Below are 23,747 nucleotides of genomic sequence, written 5' to 3' on the forward strand. Positions count from 1 at the left end.
GCTAACATAATAACATGAAGTTGATTCAAATGGATATATTTACATTTTACAGCTTCTCACTGTACTGTAAAGTGAGGGATGCTGTCATTAGGCTAAAAATAAAAAATAAAATAAACCTAAATAAATCGGAAAGACAGCAAAAACTTTAGAAGTGGCCAAATTATCAATCAGGTAAAAAAAAAAAAAGAAGTAATCCACTGGCCAGCAATGCAACTGGAAAACCACACAAGACAACTAAAGTGCATGATGACAGAACTATGTTCATAGTTAATTAAAACCACTTAAACATCTGTTCAAGTCAAGAATGCTCTCTAGGACGTTGGCATATCCTCATCAAAGTTTTAGATTAAGAGATGCCTTCGTGAAATGCAGAGGGTTTCTCAATGGATGAAATACAGCCTTCCTTGGAGTCCACTGGTCCTAGACTTCATACAGTCATTGACTGCAAAGGATTTTCATCAAAGCATTAAAAAATAGGCATCTATCCATTTTCTTCAGTCATGGAGCCAGAGGTGGGGTACACCTGGACGCTTCATTAATCTCCCTCTTTGGCTCTCAGGGGAGGCGAACTCATCTTTCCCCCCCTCCCTCCCTTATCTTCCCTGCTGCTGCTTCTATGTGTTTGTCTAGTCTCGTCTAACTCTAACCCTCAAAGAGTTTCCCAGTCTTGTTCTCTAAAACCTAAAGAATTATGGATTTGATCAACTGGTCCCGTAATGGAATTGACACCCTGCTAGGCTTGCGAGAGCCCGATTGTCCTGCGGAGACGTTTGCTGCCAGATACTCGATGGTCGGTTGCGTCGTGTGTCTGGCGACACTGTCGATGGAGGACAATGAACGACATCTATCAATTTGGAACCATGATAAGAGAGTTCGGGCTGATTGGAGCTGGTTCGGACCTAGCTTATCGAAGAACAAGAAGCGGCTACAGCTGTTCAAAATCCCATAAGGCTGGCAAACATGATAGATGATTGGCAGGGCTGTGAGTACTTAGACTGTATTTTGAACGCAATATGGAATATGGATAAGATCTTGGAGAAGCTCATGGCTCTGTAATATGGATAACATCTTGGAGAAGAACAATGGGAATTGAGAGAACTGGTGACCAGTGATGGACATTAGACCAACTGGAAAATTGGATGCAGTTGGCCCCCCTGGCGCCAGCTGAAGGCCTGCCAAGGTTGAAGCTGACTAGAACATGATGTCAGAACTCTTTGTACCTCCTCCAGGCCACCAGGGTCCACTGGAGACTGTTGACTGACGCTTAACCGGGCGTGGTAACACTTTCTCTCAGCTGAACATGGGATACACACACACACACACACACACACACACACACACACACACACACACACACACACACACACACACACGAAGCACGTACACGCCCTCACTATCACCCTCCCTACCCCGGATCCAACGCTTCCTCCCATGCTTACCTCCCATCGGATGTGGACACCGGATCAGCTGGAGGCGCAATCGAAGATTGCAGCGGTCCCAGATCAGCTGTACACACTGGAATACTCTCCCATGTTGCTTGTCTGTGTTTTATTGTGTTGATATCTGTGCATTCCTGTATTATGCTTTTGTGTTACACATTTCGATGTTTTTTTTCCCCCTTGCTACCTAGCCTGACCTGTCTCCCCAATGTGATGTTTGTGTATTGTATGTTCGGTTGGCAAGGCAACTGCAACTGACAAATAAACGCTATCTCATCTCATCTATTGCAGGGCTAACAGAGAATAACCAGTTTACAATGATCAATTAAGCTAGCATGCATGTTTCTGGACTGCAAGAGGAAGCAGGAGGACATTGATAGAACCCACAGTGGTACAGATGTACACTCTGCATAGCCCCAGCCATCCAAAGGATTCAAACCTGGAACCTTCTTGCTGTGAAGTGACGATGCTAACCACTTCACCTCTATGCCACCCCAAAACAATCATATTTAAGTGTCACATGTCAGTTTAATTGGAAATCACTGTGATAGTGCACACAAGCAAAATTACTAGAGGTATTTGCTCACATACTCATAGACCTAACTGCCTGTTTTCTTGTTGTATTGCAAAAGAGGTGGGGGGGCGGTTTTATGCAACATGGTTTTTCTCAGATGACTCATGGGTGGACAGGGAGAGACTAAATGTGACTTACCTGACAAAGTGAAATCGTAAAATTGGGCAGAACATTTTCACAGCAATTTGTTGCATTGTGTTCATTAAATGGAGATTTTATTGCCAGTTCTGAGGCTTTTTGTAAGCGGCCTCAGTACGTTTAACGAAGAGCCTCAGCACTGGCAATTATTCGCTCACAAGGGACCAATATTAGGAAAGGTATGTGTTGTGCTAGTTCAACAAGAAGCTTTCATCTATATTTTTCAAGGTCCATGCCGACTATATGAAACTGTGACGGATAATTCACCCCAAATAATGACTAATCCTCCAGGTGCACTGTTGGCGCTGGCCACAAGGCCTGTCCAATCTCCTCCTAAGTCTTCATCGTGCACTGGTGTTAAATACCCGGCACAAATAAGTATTCAGGAAATAGCGAAGCTTTAATTACATGCATCAGCACATGGAGCAATTAGGCATTGCTAACTAAAGCTACAACTCCACTCTAAATGCGGGTTTAGCATACAGAGAGTGGGAAGCTTTCATTGCCAAGGAAACTAATGCAACAACCCCCTTTTGTCTGATTCTGTCTAATATTATGGATAAAAAGGAAGTTGCGCTGCATGTCACGCTGCACGAGAGCTCAAAATGTCCCCTTCATGTTTTACCATCAAACGAAAGTAATATGAGGAAGAGGGACCCAGCTTTCTCACAGGCCTTTTTATATTTGCTTAAAGATGTTAAGGGCAAGAATCTTCTATCCCTTACTGGAGTGCTTATCTATTATTTCTTATTAGAGCAGTGATTCAAGACTTACGCCAGACACAAATAGCAGGTGTTTGGATACAGGGCCCCTATTCTCTCACCATTTGATTCACTGTTACTACTATTACTGCTACTATTCATGCTGTTCAGCACTCTGAACAAGTCAGTCATTTTATCCTGTGTATTCATCACATTTTAAATGTAGACAGTGCTGTTTGCTTTTTACTCCTGGAAAATAAGAAGCTGCTTTTATTTTTGCCTTAACAGAAACACTGAAAAGCCACAGGTTTGCGTCAGCAAACATTGTGTGCCAGTTAGTACTGTGCGGATGACCTCTGTCCATTATGTATGAGAAGCACTTAGCAACGTGACTGTCATCATTCAAAGGCTTCAGAGATTTCCTTCTGCTTTATTTACTTCAGCAAGTTTAATTTGACCACTTGAGTGTTACCAGTCAATGCAGCAACAATATAGATGTAATTTCTATACTTGTTGGTCCTGTGTATAAAGACAGTGTGTGCTCTTGTATGTATGTGATGTAGTTGCGACCCAGTTTTGAAACGTTTCAAAAACTTGTTTAAAGCTCAGGTTGAAATCCCTACATTAGCAAACATATCAATAAACCCACAGTTCCCGCAGAACCTTTTCTTTCCAAAGATGAATTCTCAAAATACAGTCAGGCCAAAGAGAGCCTTCACTCTGCAGTCTTGTGAAAAACAAAAAGTGAAGAACAACACCCTGTTATGCAATAGCTTGTAGAAGAACTTTATTAAGTAATTCTTCTCTGTATGACTGTCAGGTTCTCACATTGTTGTGAAGGAGTTTTGCCAACTCTTCTTTAGAGTATTGTTTCAGTTTGCAGGAATTCATTTATGCACAGCTCTCTTAGGGTCCAGACCACAACATTTCAATCAGGCTGTGCTCTGGACTTCTGACTGGATCACTGCTACACCTTGATTCTTTTCTTTTTCAGACATTCTGTTGTATATTTGCTGCTGTGTCTTGTTGCATGGCCCAGATTCAGCTAAGCTTTAGCTGCTGGACAGAGGACTCGACATCTGACTGGAGTTCGTGGTCTGCTCCATGACTGCGAGGTGCCTGGCTCCTGTTGTTGCAGAACAATCAAACCCAGAGCAAGCCCAAATCATTACCCCTCCACTAGTGTGCCTGGCAGTTAATAGAGTTAAAAGAGTTTGTGCTGATATGCTCCATTTTTGTTTTTGTTTTTTTGCCACATAAGGTACTGTGCTTTGTTTAATTTACAGATATCACCATTTTTGTCTTGTGTATCCAAATGATATTGCTCCAGAGGTCTGGTGGTTTGTTCAGATGCAGCTTTGCAAACCTAAGCCACGCTAAGGTTAAACGTAACATTTAACATGCTAACTATGGACTATAGGGTCTGAAACGTAGCTCTTCGGATTTTTGCAATTTCTCTGAGCACTGCATGGCCTGACCTTAGTGTGAATTTGCACTCTTGGGAAAATTGGGAGCTGTCTTGAATGTTTTCCACTTGTGAATAATCTTTTTCGCTGTAAAATGATGGAGCTGAAATTGTTTGGAAATTATAACCCTTCATGGACTGATGGCCATTAACAGCTGCTTCGCTAAGATCCTCACTGAGGTCTTTCATCCTTAGAATTTCTAACACACACCTGAATGCTCCAGACCATCAAATAACTAGAATTGCTGCTTTTATAGAAGGCTGTACTTCATTTTTCCACATGACCTTAAAAAGTCCTCTTAAAACTTTATTTTCTCACACACACACACACACACACAAAAAACTATGATTATAAAAAAAGAAATGTACCTGATTTCACTTTGGTCACTATCCCCTTCAAGGTTGTTTCCTTGTGCATCTCTCCAGTACTTTTGCTATATATGCATGCCTCTCTGTAGCACGTTCTGGTTACTTAAAGATCAAGGAGCACAGTGCACATCGGGATTTTCCAAATTTAAATCAAGTATGGTTTTTATGAATGCCCCCTTTTACTTTAGACACCTTTTATATACTTTGATTTCTTTAGCCACTAGAAGACTAATATAATTCCTGCCCAGACAGAGTGAGACATACTGTTATTTACTGATATTTTTTTTATTTATGTGTTTAAAATACATATGAAACAGATACAATAAATTATATCCCAAATATTTACTTTAAATTGTTACAAAAGTTATCACAAACTGTACACGTCATGACAGTAGTCGAAGTTGTTCTCGGTCCATATATACTCAAACAATTACAGCTCAAAGCTCTAAGGTCCTAAACATGGAATAACTCGGTAAGGTAGAATTGGCTTCACTGGGTCTCCAGTTTGACTAATTGTTCACAACTATTACAGAACGTGTCGAAATTGCACTCGTTTACAGGTCGGAGCGCTTCAAAGTATCACCAAACAATAGAAATACATTGTGATGTCTCTATTTCCATAAGTTTACGACAGCTTTTTAGAATTCACTTTTCAATATATACAAACAAAAGTGCCATTGACAAGTATGGATATATACAACTGTAAACACAAACTTTTTAATCTGAAATACTCTGACATATTCGCATTTCCCCCGATAAGTGCTTAATTTTTTTGTAGTGGTGAGAGGCATGCTACAAGTAAAAATATTCTCTTTTTTTTTAACACAGAGGACAGAGCAAGGGGAAAAGAGCATCATTAACTGCATTTGCAAGTAAGATAACAGTACATAGCCTTTTTCTATTTGCTATGTTGGGTTCTTATTAGTTATTACTCACAGGAAAATCTGAGATGATGGTTTATTTCATGTGGCTTAAAAATATAAAATATTGTAAAAATATTCATAATATATGGAAATATTTGAGTGTGTGTGTGTGTGTGTGTTAGCCACTGTTTGTATTAATCTTCTGCGCTTTTTAAAATTAAATTAACTGTTCAATAACACCTACTCCTTGCTGACTATTATACCTGTCAAGCCATTTAAATTTACAAGATTTTCTTTTTTCTTATCACCTGAAACACAGCTGCCACCAGCAGACACAGCTGCAGACTTTATCAGCTGGAGCCGTAGACAGTATAAACCATGAATGTAGAAGTAAGGCCAAGGCAGCTCCACAGTGGCCTCGTTTCTCTGACAAGTTCAGCCAAGGTGCAGCTGCTTTAAACATGCATTGTTTTAAAATTGCTAAAATTGTTTCAGCAGGGGTAGGTAATCTGGTTTAGAATGACCTTAACCAAACAATCCGACCCATAAATGGGATTTAGAATTGTATTTGTCATTTATGGTTATTCTAAGTCTCAGAACTATTTTTCAGGTTTCATATCCATCCTCTGACACTTACCCAGATTGGGGTCGGGAGGGAAACATCACCTCGTGTGTCCTTGGTCCGACCCAAACACGGACATGGCCAAAATGCATCTAGTCTTTTCTTTTGATGAGCAGTAGTGGCTTTAAGCTGAGCCCTTCTCAATTGATTGACCAGTAACTAGTTTCAAGCTTTAGTGAATAAAACATGAAGTTCATTTGGTAAATTATAGTTTGGTAAATTATTAATTAAAAAGGCAGGTTAACCAGGGTATGCTCCTTGGCTAATGCCACGGCAATCTCAGCGACTGTGTAACACTGTGAACCTCGAGGCTTCACAGCAGCTATGTTGATCTTTTATACTATTAGCGGCTGCAGCTAGCTTATTAACTATGCTAGCTATCTGAGTATTTAAAATACTAACTCTTTAATGTTTCCCACTGACTCGATTTAAAATGTCAATATAATGCAGGGATCCTAAAAGCGCAATCAAATGCTAAAAGATTGCAGCTAAAGCTCCGTCTCCCAAAGAAAAATTTAGCAACCTTATAAATTAATGATATATGGAGACGACGTGGCATTATTCTTGTACTCCAGTACAGGTTAATTTGCCTAATTATTACTGTTAATATAAGAAACCTAAGATGTCACTACTTTTTTATTCTGTTCACTATGCTTCATTATGTATGTTTAAAAAGAACAACAGTTTTATTTTTAATGTTGCACATCAAAAGTTTACACAGAGGACAAACAGATGTGTTTACAAAACCTGCCTGTGGTTGCGTGAAAATGAACATTCAAGTGGGAACGAACTGCCAAATCTCACAGTCCACGACAGCGGTCATCTCCATGCGTTCTGAAGTGAACACCCTACAATAATGAACGTGGGAGTTTCAATATCAGTGTTACTGGACTAATTAGAGGGTAAGTTTAATTGTTTCTAAATAATACTGCTGCTTGTGTTTGCAGTTATGAAATAAGGTTGTTCTGTGTGTACAAAAATAAAGATGAATTTGTCATTTCATTGTGGCCAATTTTAAGAAACCAATTTAGTCTGAAGTTCATTTAGACACACTTTAATTTGATCTTTCTGTACATATGCTACATGAACCAGCTACTGTTTCTCCAAATATGAGAGTCCTGCAGAGTGATGGCTATTCTGTTTTACACATCTGTGACAGCTGTGACTGATATATTTACTGAGATTTCTCAGCCCTTGCAGAGGCTCAGTTACCTGCATTCCCAAATAAAACCTAGAGCATGACTCGCTTGATTCATCAAGTGTTTTTCATCAAGTAAATATTTTTGTGGTACTGAGCAGCATAGCCCTTAAACTTTGTGCCATTTCAAACTAAAATGGTAACGCACTAAAGAGCTTGAGGGCTGAAAAAATGTTGCTCTGGTACTGAAAAAAAACTGATAACGCTGCAAGTTAACCACCACAACTTGTTGCAGTGAGGCCTACCATTCATGTGGTCTGTGTAAATGTTAGTCAAATACGTTTCCAAAGCACACGTATGAAAAACAAACTTTGAATGACTGTGAGTGCTGTGCATAGCCATCTCTGTAGAGCACTTGAAGAACTTGCATTCAAATGAATGAATTTCAGTACAAACATAGAAACATGAATTCAATCCGCTCAAAAGGGTGATAGGCAACATAGCTTGTCGGCAAACAAACATCTGGTTTCTTACAGAGGTGATGCTGGCACTCCACCTGTGATCATCAGGGTGTATGTGGAGGTTTGGGTGAAGGACATGAACCTTGACTCTCAAAGCTTGCTGCTCTTCCAGGCCACTGAAAGGTAAAGCATCACAAAACAAGCAACATTAAAGAGCTATCCAGTCTTTCCCTGGTAAGCAGGTATTTTCTCTAGTCCTACAAATACACTGTGATCATAGGCAAATCTATTTTGGAGCAACTGGACCTTAAGCAGTGTATATCATTTCCCTTGTCTTGTTACATATAGGGTATGTCGGATTATATCCCAAATTAAATAGAAATGTAAAGAATCAATTTAGTCACATATTGCTACTTGATTGTGATGTGATAATTCAAGATGCAATTACTAAAGAAAATACTGGGTGCTCAATGGCTACAGTGAAGTCCATAAGAATTTGCACAATAAATATATTTTTTATAATTTGGACTGAAATGCTGCCAAGATGTTCAGACTTCCAGCTTAACCTGAAGGGGTTTTCCAAAATAACATAAACTATGAAGGATTTAAAGCCTTTTTTATACATAATTCCTAATTTTTAGAAGCTCAAAATGAATCTGGCCAGTAAAAAAAATTATTTTAAATGTAAGGATCGTTCCTTTATCGTCATCGTGAGTGTAACTAATGATTTTGATCTTGTCACAAACTCTCAGTATTTTCATTTATGAAGGATTCTCTCGACTGTAGACTTTGATCATGACATCCTTTAGAATGTTCTTGACTTGGTTAGGTGTTGGTTGCTTTTAGCTTTTCCAAGCCATGGAAATAATTCTAATTTATTTCTTAGCCTCTGAAAATGGCACACTTAGTATTTCTGTAATTAATGGAATACTTCTCTTAAACCCCTTAAATTAAAGCTGAAAGCCTGCACTTCAATAGTTGGCGTACAGTGGAAATACAAAAACTCTTTCACCTTCCAAATATTTATAGACTCAACTGTACATCAGTCTTGTGTATCCATTTTTTGCTTTGACACATGATCCTTTCAAGCTTTCCCACAACTCGTGACTCCTCAGACCTCGACTATTTCAACATTTCAACAGCCTCTTCCCTGCTTTGACAAAAAAATCAATTTATCAGACTGTCCAAAGCCCAGCTACCAGACGTTTTAACAAGAACCTAGAGAAGTGACCACATCACACCTGTTTTAACCTTCAGTATGTTTTATATATATATATATCTCTATATATAGAGAGCCGAAAACTCGAGGTGGCAGAGCTTTCGCAGTAAGAGTCTCAGGACAATGGAACAAGCTGCCTGAGAAAATCAGGTCAGTTGAGTCAGTGACCTCTTTTAAATACCTTCCTCCATTATTTAAGAGCCTTTCCTGAAGTTACAAAATGTTATTAATCCACTTGTATTTCTCTGTTTAAATGGTTATTTAACCTTTAGTTTTCTTATTTTCTTGATTGTAAAATCTGCTTGCTTTGTTGCTTGTGCAAACTACCACCTGTAGAAAGGTCCTTTCTAGATAATGCATATATTTTGCCTATGATCACAGCTTTCACCAAATCATAATGTAGGTTTACCACTGAAAATAGGTAATCACCTGTGTTTTCCTATTCTCCAGGTGGGGAGTGGGTGTGACAAAAGAGGGAAAGAATTGATAACATGTAAAATATTAATTTACTGTAGTGAAACAGCTGTCCTCTGTAAAAAGGAAAAAAAGCCTTCCAGTCTATAAAACTGACAACTTCTCTATGAGTACAGGATTAGCTACTCCTTATCTGAAAAACAGGCCCCATTAAAAGGACTACATGCGCCTTTTGCTGCATGACTTAAACGAACACATGCAACATGTAAGTAACAATGGTTTGGAGACCAGCTTTCATGAAGTGAAGCCATCTGTTTTCCCTTAGAAAACAAATTTGGTGCCTTAGTATTGCAAAGAAATAAATGTTAAGCGTCTCAATGAGATTTTGGGAAAAATAGCTAATAAACTTTTCAAAATCCCTTCAAGGTTGTTCTTTATGTTTTTTTGTTTGTTTGTTTGATTTACAGACAGGAGACTAATTTTAAGACAAAATGTATTTGTTTACAATCCCTTTTCCCCTGGATGCATATGTCCCCATGCAATAAGAACCCTTTTTCCTTGCAGATATCAAAGAGGGCACTTTCAATCTGCAGTATTAGTAATTTAAGAGAAAACAGCTGCTCATTAACATTGCAGCTGCGTCTAGGCTCCCTAAAACTTTGGAAATTAATCAGAAAAGTAAACCCTAAATTGGGAAGCAACAATTACACGTTCCGGATGATTTCATAGTTTCACAATGTTGGAAAGATTCAATTGAACTAATATAAAATAAAAATAAAAAGACATAAATAATGTGCTCCCCGTAGAGATGGAATAGATTGACATTTAGAAAATGTGACAGTCTACTGTGTGGTTTCTTTGCTTTGCAAGCCATAACACCTATACAGTTCAGTCTCACATTCAGAAGTTTTAATCGGGCTCTGTAAGACTAGTAAGGAAAAGAACATGCTTGTACCTCTCCTAGTGCATGCCAGTGCGTGATGGGCTTCCGTGGATAAGCCAACATTTCGTTCCAGTGATCTCGTCCGAGCCCTTCAGCATCTGGCCCCGTACGACACACGCCAATCACCTCATTGTGTCCAACACTGGTAGTCATAAAACACACACATTGACACACATGTGCTTTGGATCATGACTAAATTAAAAATATGTTTTGATCTACTTCTACTCTGCTCACTTTATCGTTTTAATGTAAGCATGTGAACATAAACAGTATTTAGTGAGTATTTAACTCACCGATCATAATCCATGACCATGATGGACAGACTGACTTGTTCCACATTCTCCGGGGGAATATCGAAGATGATAGCCTCGTTGTACACCGGATTAAGTGTGCTTTTCTTAATTGTTGTTTTTCGTTTCTTTAACCTCCGTCCATCACACATCAAGTAGACTTTCACATATGGATCTGAGAGACAAATATATGAAATAATTTGCAATTGTGTCAAAAGCTTTCATGGCTTCTGACATTAAACTTCATTAGCCTCTTTGTTTCAGTTTCTTGTGCATTGTTTTTGCCTTTCTGGTTTTTCTCCTGGCATCCCTCAGTGCTCCTCGGGGCTCCATATTGGGCCCACTACTCTTCTCTGTCAATGATTTATCAAATGCCTCCTCCCATTTTTATGCAGATGATACAATCTGCTGTTGTTTGTGTTTTTCAGTTGTAAAAACCCTCAGATTTCAGTAGTTTGCCTATTATGATGCTTAGTATCATTTAACTTTACATAAGTTTCTGTTAAATGCAGACAAATCTAAGTTCATTTTATTCATAAATAATCAAAGGGCTGAAACTTGTATTCAGGTATCATTATCGATCAGAATTTTCTCATTTAAACTTTATATTGAAAATCCTGTGTCCAAGATAAAAAATAAATTAATTAGGTTTCTTTTCAGGAATGCATTTTTTATTGTGCTCTAAGTCAGGCGACCTACAGGGGAACTTCTCATTATGAACACACCTGGCTAATACTTAAAGAGGCTGGATGCCATTTATCATTGTTCTTTACATTTATTACAGACCTTGGAAAACTTGTACATCACTCTCTTCTGTATGCTGCTGCTAAGTGACCGGCTCTGTATATCCCAGACCTTCCCGTGGATTGGTTTTTGCAAATAAATCACTGCTTGGGCTAGTTTCTTCTTATGTGTGTGACTCTATTTCTAAAAACCACAACCAATGTGTCCTATGTTCTCAGAATATTTTATAAAAGAGACTTTTACCTGGAAAAATAAAGGATATATATCGTCCCTATTTCTTTTTGCTCTCTCAGCTTAACTATATTTAATTAATTCCTAAGTTTTGCTTTTGATGTGAAGACTATTTTGCTATTTGATTACCTGAGGAGCCTGTGATGTCCATGGCTTTGAGGTTTCTGCATTTGATGACTGTTAGGGTCATTCTCCCTGCTGTGGGGAGGTAGCACAACGAGTACATGATCTCTCCCAAATCGATACTCTCCTGGAGGGCATAAAAAGAAAAGAGAGCAGAATGTATTGAACCAAATTTAAATGATTTGCCACATTCTGTGAATCAAAATGCCAAAGCAAAGGAGCAAACAGGTCAGTTTTTAAAAGAGGTCATATGCATTGAGCTGATAGTGAGAGTTTAATTAGCATGGCTCTGCAGGCTATTTGACATTTATCTCAGTCCTTCAATTCTTTATGGCGGTAAACTTAACTAACAATTAACTGTTCAGATTTGTTACTGTTTCTTCATCCAATAACCGTAAATCATTAATCTAGTAGTAAATAGTACTAATGTATGGTTTCCAGGCTTTGGTAACAGTCCTAAGAAAACCATCTCAACAATACTTTGGTGGTTGTAATACAGGCAATCATAGCCAGGAGAGGTTAAATCATACATAGTGTGATATGTCACTATATTAATCGTTAGAATGAACTTTTTTATTGGTAATTGATGGGAAAGTATCTTTTTTAAACAGATAGACGCATTAAACTATCATGTTTTGCAATGACTTGAGAAACCACAAGATCAAAATTATAACATCTTCTTTGTATTAGACTTCATCATCATCATCAGGCCAATATTTCAATTATTCAGAAACTTCGGTTTATGACCAAGTATCAATGAAATGAAAGTCATTCACAAATCTGTCAACTGTTGTTGGTAATAAACAATACAGTTTATTTAGCAAATGTTAGCATACTAGCATAAACTAAGATAATCAAGACTGCAAAATGTATAGCTGCTAAACATCTAAATGATCTTATCATTATGGCTTTATAGACCTGTTAGCATGTTTTTTAAATCACTATTGTATATGCAATATTATTTGATTCATTGTAGTTGAGTTTGTTGTTGGCTCAATTTGTTTGCTAGCAAAACGAATACCAATAGCGTATGTTGTGATTTCAAAACGTAAGAACATGATTTTGCAGCTCATTTAATTGTTAGTTTGTAGAGGTTCTTAAAATTAAGTTTGTTTGTTTATTCTGTCATAGTTTACACAATGAATTAGGTTACATTGGTAATTGTTAATGACATTATCTATAACTACTAAAAAGAGAAGTGTAGACTGTTTTTTCTGCTGAAATTTAACATCATAGTTGTTAATTGAGTAATCTAGACAACTCTCTGCAACTACACATTTATAGCCAGTGAAATCCCGTACGCTACATCTTACTATTGAATTAACATTGGAGTTTGGCTTGAATGTTCAATTATTGTAAGCCTCTCTCACACAGACCTACAGACTGGTCTGTAAACATCTTGAAATAAGGGGAAACATGTGTTCCCCAAGATTGATCACAAAGAGGTATAAGGTGCTACACTCAAAACCTCACTGAGATTGCTATGGTTGTTAGCGAGGCGTTGCAGCTGCCCATAGTTTACATGATAAACTCATCTGCGAACGCTCAGCAACTACTCTCCAAGTTGTAGTGAAATTGTGAAAGTAAACATTTCACCTATGTTTTCCCATATGTTTTGGTTTCAGCAAGCTGCACTTTTCACAGTTTGTGCACCGGTTGGAGAACAGTTGGCAAGTGCTTGCAGAAAAGTTAAGAGAAACCAATAGGAAGGGAGTTGAAGTTAGACAATACCTTATAACCACACATGTTTATAAATACTACTTGTGCCATAAAAATTGTCAGATAAATACCTTAAGATTAGTACAGGTCCAAAGTTACCAAGCTGCCTTTGGTTGTGTCAACACAGAAATAGGAATATAAAAAAAGAAATCCCACAATCCAAGTGACTATGATGAGATGTGCACAGGAGGAAAAATATAAATATAAACTTTCTCCATGCCATTTATATTACCAAACTCTATATGAAGTTGTCTATAGAGTTACATTAGTCCGTTTATTTTAAAGTGATGTCTTATGAGTCTATGATAGTGTAGCATTCCTCTGGAGTTGAATGTAATGAGCACTGAAATCACACCCGACTGCAGTTTTCTCTTGCACAGTCTCCATGCAGTTCTCATAGGTAAGGGTAAAATTTAATTGATGCAACAAATGTGGTTTTAAGTAAACAAATTTTATCAGCTCTTAATGCCTGTGCTTTTAGAAAGCATCAATATAAAAATTATAATATATTAAGGAAGCGAGAGAATAGCCAGTTAAACAATTCTTTATGCAAAACAAAATTTATTGTTCTTCTGTTGCTGCTAATTTAGCCCACAGACACTAAAGTGAACCTGAAAGCAAAGGCTCAGTGTTTCTCACCAGGAACACATTCATTAATAAAGCCCAGCCTCTTGAGCAAATTGTGATAAGTGGTTATGCTGGAGTAAATGCATTCGGGGGCTAAATAACCACAAATCTTTAGAAAAGAGTTCATATGAGGACAGGCTATCTGCAGTATGCTGCAAAGCCTGCAAACCCTTTTTGTTTACCTGTAGAGTTTTAGTCACTGCATAAATGTGGTCTTGGATATTTTTTACTCTGTTTCTATAATTACATCTGCAGAATACCCAGCATTTTCTGGAAAATGCTGTGTGGGTGTTTGGCTGTTGAAATCCATTTCCCAAAGCATTTGAATTATGCAATGCATTGCACCTGCCATAATATTTTTTGATTAGACATTTCTGACAACAGTATAAAATCCCATTCACTACTACCACGGTAACAGCACAGAGGCCTGGTGCAACATTTCTTAAATAGCAACAACATACACATATGCGAGGATTTGGCAGTGTCTTAGTGTGAACACCAACTCACTGTGGTTGCTGCATGAATATCCTTCCAAACAACCGCCTCCCTGGAAAGATCAGAGAGTTCAAAGAGGTTGTCCACAACCACCTCCCCAATCATATCGTGGCTGGTGAATCGGTCAAAGTCGTAGACGCTGAAATGGAGCTTGCGGTTGCAAAGCTCATCGTATACTACGGGGAAACAGAAGGTCTCGTCAAATGTGGGGTTTAGATTCTTGCGATGAACTCGAGTCTGGAACTTCTTCTTTCTCTCGGGTAGCAAGTAGATCTTCACATATGGGTCAGAGGTGCCTGTGAAGTCTTTGGCAGGCAGATCCAAAGCTTTCAGGATCCTCACCACCAAAGCCTGCTCCTCGTAGTCGTAACGAAGCGAAAAGCTTAGCTTTCCACAAGTCTCCACGGGCTCTTTGGCCTCTTCTGAGTCCACAGACTTCTGCTTGTAGAGTTCAGGTTTTATTCTTCCAATGCTGACAGTAGAGGACTGGCGGAGAGGCACTGTGTCCATGGTGAAGTCAACACTGGTGACATTCTTCTGACGAGGCAGGTGGCGCCTGAATGAATTGTGCCTGTTGAAAGGAGCATCACAGAGCATCAGGTAAATGTCTCATTTGTCGTGTGTTTGGCGTCATGGAAGAGCAGCTTTTTTATGGAACAAAAGGTTTATCAGAGCAAAATACCACACAAATAAAAGCTGGTTATTGTTTTTATTACTATTCAGGAAAAAGTCTAAAAACAATATCTAGTGTAGAAACCTTTAAATGTTTAATAAACTACCACCAGATGCTCACAATAGTGCATAATTAACTAGGAACCAAAATGGCGATAGTCTAAATATTGTCCAGAGATATATATGCTTTGTTTTTTTAAATCCCCCTGTGGGCGGTCTTTATCCTTCGAGCTCCTCATCTTCTCTACCTCCTCTTTCAACCCTTGGTATTCTCAAGCTTCTTGTGTTACTCGTGTTTATATTGCTTCCTCTGCTTGTCAACCGTTACTGTGTCTGGTTGGTAGCGGACACAGTAGAGGGCCGCCACAGTCACCAGTTTGTCTGTTTGTATCTCGAAGTCAAACAGGATCTTAGCTTGGCCATTTTCAAACTACCCTGGGGGCGTTGCGCTTGATACTTCTAGGCCATACTCGGCACAGATGTTCAGCGACTTGGTTATGGCTTTCCATGTATGACTCATGTGCTAGCATCTTTTGATGCTCATATCAAGTCTGTGACCCGGTCTTGCTCTGGAGCAGAAGCCCCACCCACCTGCAGTTTAAATTTTGTTTTGCATATGAGGAGCAGCCAATCAGAGGTTTGCTTAAAGGGGGCTTGTTTTAGACAGATGATCAGTTTTTCCAGCTTTATTTGACAGACACAGTGAGGAAAGGACAGGAAAGCGGGGGCAGAGCGAGAGGAAGGCATGTGGCAAAGGGCCGCAGGTCAGACTTGAACCCAGGCCAGGCGCTCTCAGCCTATAAAGCAGCGCCCTATATTGCATATTTTAAATCCCAGCAAACTCCCTAGCTGAAAATAGCTGGTTTTATCATCCATATGGTAACAGGTGATATTAAATCACCAGTGATCAAAGTGACAAATTGATTTTTGCCACTACTGGCGTTGGTTTGGGGAAATGAAAACACATCTCCAGCACTCAGATTTGAGCCCTCATTCCAATTACCTGAATGCTGCAAATTTCAGTGAAGTTGACATCTTTTGAGAAAACCACGTCTGTCTTTGACTCGCCGATCTTGTCACCTAGCAACTGGCCCTCCTCCTTTCTGACCGTAAGACAATCACAGCAGCCTGACAACCGTGGCACAGGAAGCACAGCTGAAGATTAAATACTACACTGAAATATTGTAAACAGCACAGAGGGGGAACATCGCCAGCACAAATCTCAGAGGAAAAGGAAAGTGTGCCTGATTTACCAACTGAACATTGATTAGCAAGATTTGTTTTCTCCTTTATGATTTTTGTGTATTGTCAACCTTTATCTCTCTTTGAATCCCCCAACACACACTCAATCCATATGGGCTTATTGACATCTTCCTTTGTCTTCCTCTTTCTCTGTTTTCCTAAGTGTTAAAGTTACAAACATCTACAATACCCTGAAAAAGTTTAACAACCTTCGGACTCCAAACTTTTGCAGTGTATGGTTTGTCACACAATAGATAAAAGTTATATTTTGTGTCTCATTAGTTGTCTAGAAACCAAACACTATAATGTCAGTTAGAATTTTGGCTACCATCATTTTGTTTCTTTGAAGCCAGAAGTGAACTTATAAAAAGTAGAGATGGACCGATCCGATATTACGTATCGGTATCGGTCCGATACTGACCTAAATTACTGGATCGGATATCGGAGAAAAATAAAAAATGTAATCCGATCCATTAAATATCACGAAAGCACCTCACAAAACTTGCAACACGCCGTAACTCACCTCAGAACGTTAGCACGTCGGAGCAGTATGCATCACGTGATAGAGCGGCTGTGGCATGCGGGACCTGTCGGTGGTCTGGATAGCATTTGGAGCTTCGCTAGCAACCCGGCATTTCATCTCCGACAAAGTTATCCCCGAGAGAAGTAAAGCAAGTGTGTAAGTCCATCTCTGAATGTTTGTAAAGCATTCCTGCGTTAAGCTTAACGAGCGACTGCCTCTTCTTGCTGCTACTTCAATCATGAAACTGCTTAATGATCAGCTGATCGGCTTTTCTGTCGCGAGTCCGTCTCTCTGGTTTGTTTTTGGCCCACTTTGCACCAGAAAGAGGAAACCAGCGGCTGAACAACAGCAGCACGTTTAAGTTTGATAAGCTGTTGTTAGAATTTATTTAATATTACTTTCTACTCGAAGATCTTTTTCTACGTAGCTGACGGCTGGTAACTGTGCAGGGACGGATCTAGCAAAGTTTAGCCAGGGGGGCCGATAGGGCATTAACAGGGAAAAGGGGGCACAAAGACATACTTTTCTTTCTTATTCTCATTTAAAATGTCGAGCTGTTAATAAATAATTATCTGACACCCAAAGTTTTAATTTGATGTAAAATGAATAGAAGTCAACTACTGTATATAGTGACTATTAAGTCTAATATATATACCCTAGTAAGCTATAGTACTTTTTCCTTTGGGAAGGTACCATCTGTGCAGTCTGCAATTCTGTTGAAGAAAGATGTTGAATCTATTTAATATTTCTTGTAAAATAATTGATTTCTGTGCATTTTTTTTCACACTGCATCAAATTAAGGTTGATTACGTCGATTAAGCATCATGAGGTGGAGCGTGAGGGGTGGTTCCCTATTTTTTATTTATTTATTTTTGTTGTTGCTGGGAGTTGGAACCCTATTAGTTAGGTTGCTTAATATTTACGCTAAGTACTCTTTAAAATACCAGAATAGGGAGGATGGTGTAGGTTTAAGTTTATTAGATTGATCAGTATTGCTGAACTATGAAATATTTTTTTTTTGCATACAGGTATAACAGAATAGCTTTAGTGTAGTTGTTGTTTTAAACTTGAGTATGAACTTATACAAAATGCAGCAAGATATTTAAAAAAAACAGTTTTGTTGATTAAAAAACACTATATCGGATTCATATCGGTATCGGCAGATATCCAAATTTATGATATCGGTATCGGTATCGGACATAAAAAAGTGGTATCGTGCCATCTCTAATAAAAAGTAGACGGCTAGGTTATCAGCTAACTCGAAGCATGCTACATATAAACTGTACACTTATTGGCTTATTAAGTACCATTCAATACTAAAATTCCACTTGTGAAAACTGAGGCACAAACTTCCTACTGTTTGGAGCCATGGCACATATTTCACATTAGAAAACAACCCAACAAAAATGTCACAAAAAGCATATTGATCATTTTTCACTGCACACCAAATATAGCGGAATTGACTCTGTTTGTCCCCAGTATACCTTTTTCTCTTTCTTTGACCACTAATCATGCTAGGGCCTTCACGCCCCTCTGTATAGTTATGGGGGAGAAAAAGCATTTGCAGTGACGAAAACATTTCTGTAACAGGGTGTATTTTGTTATTTTGGGGATGGACTCGCTTTTGGAACGGGTCTCTAGTGGTCATTTGAAGAATTGCAATTCAATTTCTCAGTTTTTAACTCTGTGTGCTGTCTTGACACAAAGAGGCCAAAGCAAAATATGGAAAATTGTTTTTAAAAATTGTCTTTACTAATGAGTATAGTTGAAAATGAAACATATATGATTGACTTAAACTTCATCCCTCTGTTTTGCATTTCCACCCTTGTTCCACAAAGTTTCACCTGTGCTCTGCCACTGTTTGGCTTGGTTACAGATGCACAGTTACACATAAATGTCAGGGTCAGAGTCAATCAGAGGAAGAGTTGGTGATGGTCTTTGCATAATGTGGATGTCAAATTTTAACAACGACAGCTGAGGACAGAAAAAAGTGTGTCTGTAAAGGTCACCGAAACACGGTGGAAACTCTGTAGAGTTTCTATTATGTGACTATTTTAGTTTAAACATTTACCTGCCAGTATGAAGGGAAGGTTTCTAAGACTGAATCTCCAAACTAAAAATGCTTTTGGTGCTTGGCAAATGTTAATTGTGGACGCTGAACCAAGTTAGTCATAAATTCTTAGAATAATTTTAATAATTAGTCATTGTTTCAAATGTCAAATTGTTTTCTATTTTTTGGTTCCAGCTTTTCAGCTCTGAGGATTTGTTTCTTTTCTTTGTGACACTGAAATAAAATCCCAGTTTTGGACTGTTGGGTTTCCATGTTTGCAGATGTCAGCAGTTAGATTTCCTGGTTTTCCAAGACTATATCTACTAGTTTTTCTGGTGTTATAACCTGATTATGGTATATGCTGCTAGGCTTTTCTTTTAAGCCACGATTAACTATAAAACATTAGTTTTGCTTTAGGCTTCTTTTAGCTTTTGCTGTCAAAAAAGTAGGCGGAGGAATTGAGAAGGTAGGTCTTGTAATCTTTAACCTGTCCTATCTGCATAACTGGTGGGTGTATAATTCATGGAGGCCTACGCCACAATATCATTTAATTAACAAGCCCTAACAACAAATCAAAGTGCATGTCAATACCAGCTTCCTCCGAGAAACTGAGCACAGCTGCCTGGTGCGTCTGACAAAAACCCAACCTTCCACCATGACAGCTCCCACCCCACAGCCATGCTAATTATGGACCTTCTAGTTTAAACACAGTACTGGAAAACAAAGAGAAGAAAGAGCTGATTGTTTAATGACTGAGGTCTTTACCAGAGCAGCTTGACTCACATGTACAAGTGATTATAGGGTTCAAAGTGCAGCAAGGAGATGTGTCAGAAATGCTGCAGAATCTCATTTTTGTGATGTACAACAGCAGCAGCAGCTATTCAAGGTCACCAACCAGTCACTGACATGTGCCACACTACCTCGAGGACAGCAGCAGCAGCCCTGTCACGAACTGTCAGGACAGTTTGTGCTCTATGTGAGTTTTTGTTTTTTTAAATGTGTTTCTTGTAACATGGGTGGGGAGATGGACAAAACAAAAGAGATCTTTAATATGCTACACTTAGTTGTAAGCACAAGTGGCCTGAGTGCAGAAGCAGACTAGGGACTGGTTCATGTGACAGTACCTGGAGGAGGAGGTTGGCTCGGTGGTCTGCCTCTGGATTTTAGCCTGCTGGCTGAGCTTCTCCCTCAGAGCTGTCTGGACCTCGGCAGGGATGTCTGGAGACGTTTGGCTGATCTTCATGGCTGCCTCCAGTAGCTTGACTGAGCTCCGTCCATTCACCTTCACTTCAGGCGGCTGTTTCTTTTCCACCTCCGCCACTTTAAACTCAGTAACCGGGGGGGAGTTGGGTGGGGGTGCCTCGGGGAAACCCCCACGGAGCACATTTTCAGCGTGGGCTGACAGAGCCTTGCTCCTCCAGATGGGCCAACACAGCTTCCAAAAGACAAAGAGAGAGACTACCAACAGGGCGAGGCCACAGAAACCCACGACCACAGCAAGGAGACTAATAGAGATGTCTACATTCAACCAAAGGACAAAGACAGGTGACACGTAGAAAGGAGGAGAGAAGCAGGCGAAGGACAAAATATGACCAACAAACATGCAAGGGAGAAGGAGAAAAAGGGAGAGAAAGCAAGCTGTAAGAAAGAGGGGGCAGCAAATGCACCTGTTTGATATAGAAAGATCATATAAAGGTCATAAAACCACAGTTTAGTGAGGAGACACAGCATCAGGAAAACAGCACGAAAAGAAAAACATCTGGCACCACATCTCCCCTTCTGGCTTCTATTTAAAAGCAAAGTTTGCACCCGCTGTGCAACAGTATGCAAGGAAGCTTAATTCAGCTTAAAAATTCAGATTTTCAATCAAGCTGGCACTAGAGTGAAATTTCACAGACTGCAAATTTACAAAGGAAACATAGCTGAAGGGAGGAGAATCATTTCGTCCTCTCGGTCTGTTTCCCACCTGTTGCTGTTTCACTCAGTGTGGACTGAGATGCGTAACAGGTAGACACTTTCAGAACATTTTTCGTTTTTAAAAAAACGCAGTAAAAATAAGGATAATAGTGGACTAATAAACTTTTAACTAGTTGGTGATTAGTTCATCCATTCCCCCTCGAAACTCTGCGAGTACTGGGCGCCATGACTTTAGAGAAAGAAGTGATTAATTAAGGGAATTGGGGAGAATAAAATAATGACTTTATTCTATTTACCTGCGTGTCCTTTACCTGGTATGTTGCTCTCAAGGGGGAATATATCCGAACATTTCTCCCGGTCTACGTGTCCCGCGAGACAAAGTTCCGTAACGATTTGGAGAGCCCTTTGGCACAGAGTGACGCTGTCATCCGTCCGAACATTCATGTCTCTCCGGTTAAGCCATTGCACGCCGGAGGAGCCGGGAGGGCGGCGGTTCATTTGGAAACCTTTTATGCGCCGCAGAGTGCAGCCTGTCCGCGGGAGACAGTGGGGAAGCGCGCAGAGTCCTGATCCATATCCAACGCGCAACGAGGAGCGACTGGCCGCACGCGCTCCCTGCGTTTGAATAACAGCAAACGGGGTGCTCGAGTCCAACCCTCACTGCGTCCAATAGCGATGCGCTTCGGTTTGATACTCAGTCCTGTTGGTCGGGGTTTGTAACGGGATTACTTTTTCGAGTAATGACTGGAGTGTTCTCTATGAGGGACAGACGACCTCGCTATGTCCCCGCCTTTCGGCCAACGCATGTTGGCTTCCCGATCCCCTGTGGCCCTCGGTCTGTGGTTATAAAGATTCAGCAGATCTAAGTCAAAGCCAAAGAAAAGTAACACTTTTCAAAAAGCATCACAGAGCTAGAAAAATAGGCTTACATACAAGCTGCCCCATACCTACAGAAAATTTGTGTTTTGTTATATATTTATATGAATATTTGCACAGATTAGAAGGTCAGAAAAGTTTTTCCAGTCAGTCATCAAATTCATATTTTTTGAAAGTGTGTGTCACCAAAGCCAGTTTGCGTTCTTATGGTTATTCCAATTTACTGAGAATCACTTGACCTGTGATGTTTTTTTTAAACTACTGACTAATTTCAAAACCTAAATTTCTTGTAAAATCATTCTAATCAGTATTATTATTATTATTGTTATTATTATTATTATTATTATTATTATTATTATTATTGTTGTTGTTGTTATTTTCTATGAACCATTCAATATCATATACTCAGTAATGCTTAAGTAATGATTGACTCATCATGATGATGATTAATCTAAGATGTGTCATTAATTTTCTAGCCATTAACAAATGTGAAGTGCAAATTTAGATCATCCATTAAAAAATGATTCACTGTTACCTCAAATGTGGACTGACACGTGAGCATGTTAGCTTCTCAACATCCCAGTTTATTTATGTTACTGTGTATATCTTGAATTTGATTAAAAACATGACTCTTCTATAAAAACATACATTCATCTGCCCTAAAACTGAAGCTGCAGAAGTCCCATATGTTGCAGTTCCTCTAATGGCCACATGAGGCTGGCTCTAAAGGTGAATTAAACTCCATCTACATCCATGTTGCAGCATGTTTACAGCCAAGTACAACATGCACCATCAAAGCTTAAAGTTTAATTTATCAATTTGACTGGTATGTGTGCTGACACGGGCAATCGTGGCTGATAGCTGTCTGTCTCTCGGCCTCATCTCCACTAATTAATCACACTGAAATGGACCTCTTGACTATGTTTGTGCTGTAGTTCCTTTTAGAGCATTTTTCATGGCATAGAAATGCTCTAGAAGGTATTTGGGGACACAAAGGTACTGCAGGTGGGCCGATGTAATAAGAGAAATTCATTTTTGAACTTCCTCACTGGATTTATATAAAAAAAATCATTAAAACTGGCAATAGGAGGTGGTTCATTTTTGATATTACTCATTACTCCAACCTAAATGTATTGCTCTTGTATTGAAATTTGTGTTGCTGTGGCAGGCGGGTCACAGGTTGGCTTTACCACTTTGAATATGACTGGGTAGCATCTGCAATTCATAGCCAACAGCCTGTAATTTCTGTGTTTTTTGAATAAAATTGTCAAGAAAACACATGACTTTCCATCGTATTTTGATTAGAGTGAAGATTTATGATTTGGTAGGGCCCTGTGGGGTCTTTCTGGTTTTTAAGGGGGCTGCAGCTTTATTGGCTTCTGGAATGGCTGATCGAGATTAATTTAAGGTGAGCTGTGTCTTTTTACTTAAACCCCCCCCCAAAAAAAACAACAACAATATGGAGCAACATGGCAGTGGCTCAAACCCTAAAAATGAGGCTTCAAAATGCAAGGAAGCCAAGAAACCCAATTAATGATGTCATGGTAGCCACACCCATCCATCTTTTATATACAGTCTTTGACAAATACATACTGTTGTTGCTTACCAACTTGTGTGAATTGAGTGTAAATTAATGTCTCATAACTGATGACCTTTGAGGTGTGAAACATTCACAAATAGATATGGAGACTTTTTTTATATGCTAATGGTAAGCAACAGGAAATCATTAAATCATACTTTAGCACGAGTCATGCATTAGTTTGGCGCTACTTGAGTATATAATTGTACTCTTATTAGAAAGTGTTACCATCTAACCGATTATTCTCTTTACAATTTATTTTAACACACTCTCAAATTGCAGATTACCTATTGAAAAAGCGGTGTTCTGTGAT

General features: G+C 39.2%; 1 protein-coding gene across 1 annotated transcript; it reads right to left on the bottom strand.

The window, feature by feature from the left end:
* Nucleotides 1–5,092: 5,092 nt before the first annotated feature.
* syt10 (synaptotagmin X) lies at nucleotides 5,093–21,845 on the bottom strand. The gene is made up of 7 exons (XM_085387109.1): nucleotides 21,276–21,845; nucleotides 20,187–20,580; nucleotides 14,588–15,146; nucleotides 11,741–11,861; nucleotides 10,640–10,811; nucleotides 10,359–10,488; nucleotides 5,093–7,946 (listed from the first exon to the last, which is right to left on the bottom strand). The coding sequence occupies exons 1-7, from the start codon at nucleotides 21,475–21,477 to the stop codon at nucleotides 7,875–7,877; spliced, it is 1,650 nt and encodes a 549-aa protein (XP_085243235.1). The 5' UTR covers nucleotides 21,478–21,845; the 3' UTR covers nucleotides 5,093–7,874.
* Between the last annotated feature and the right edge of the window lie 1,902 nt (nucleotides 21,846–23,747).

This window comes from Rhamphochromis longiceps, linkage group LG17, assembly GCF_057381845.1.
Source record: "Rhamphochromis longiceps isolate RC_006_pf linkage group LG17, R_longiceps_female_GT1.1, whole genome shotgun sequence".
NCBI lineage: Eukaryota > Metazoa > Chordata > Actinopteri > Cichliformes > Cichlidae > Rhamphochromis > Rhamphochromis longiceps.

What these genes read in the sequence shown, in the direction of transcription:
- syt10 (XM_085387109.1), bottom strand. Translation starts at nt 21,477, where the DNA reads ATGAACCGCCGCCCTCCCGGCTCCTCCGGCGTGCAATGGCTTAACCGG. An exon ending in ACCAGGTAAAGGACACGCAG is followed by an intron (nt 20,581 to 21,275) that starts GTAAATAGAATA and finishes GGTTGAATGTAG; the next exon opens with ACATCTCTATTAGTCTCCTT. An exon ending in GAGCCAACCTCCTCCTCCAG is followed by an intron (nt 15,147 to 20,186) that starts GTACTGTCACAT and finishes TCCTTTCAACAG; the next exon opens with GCACAATTCATTCAGGCGCC.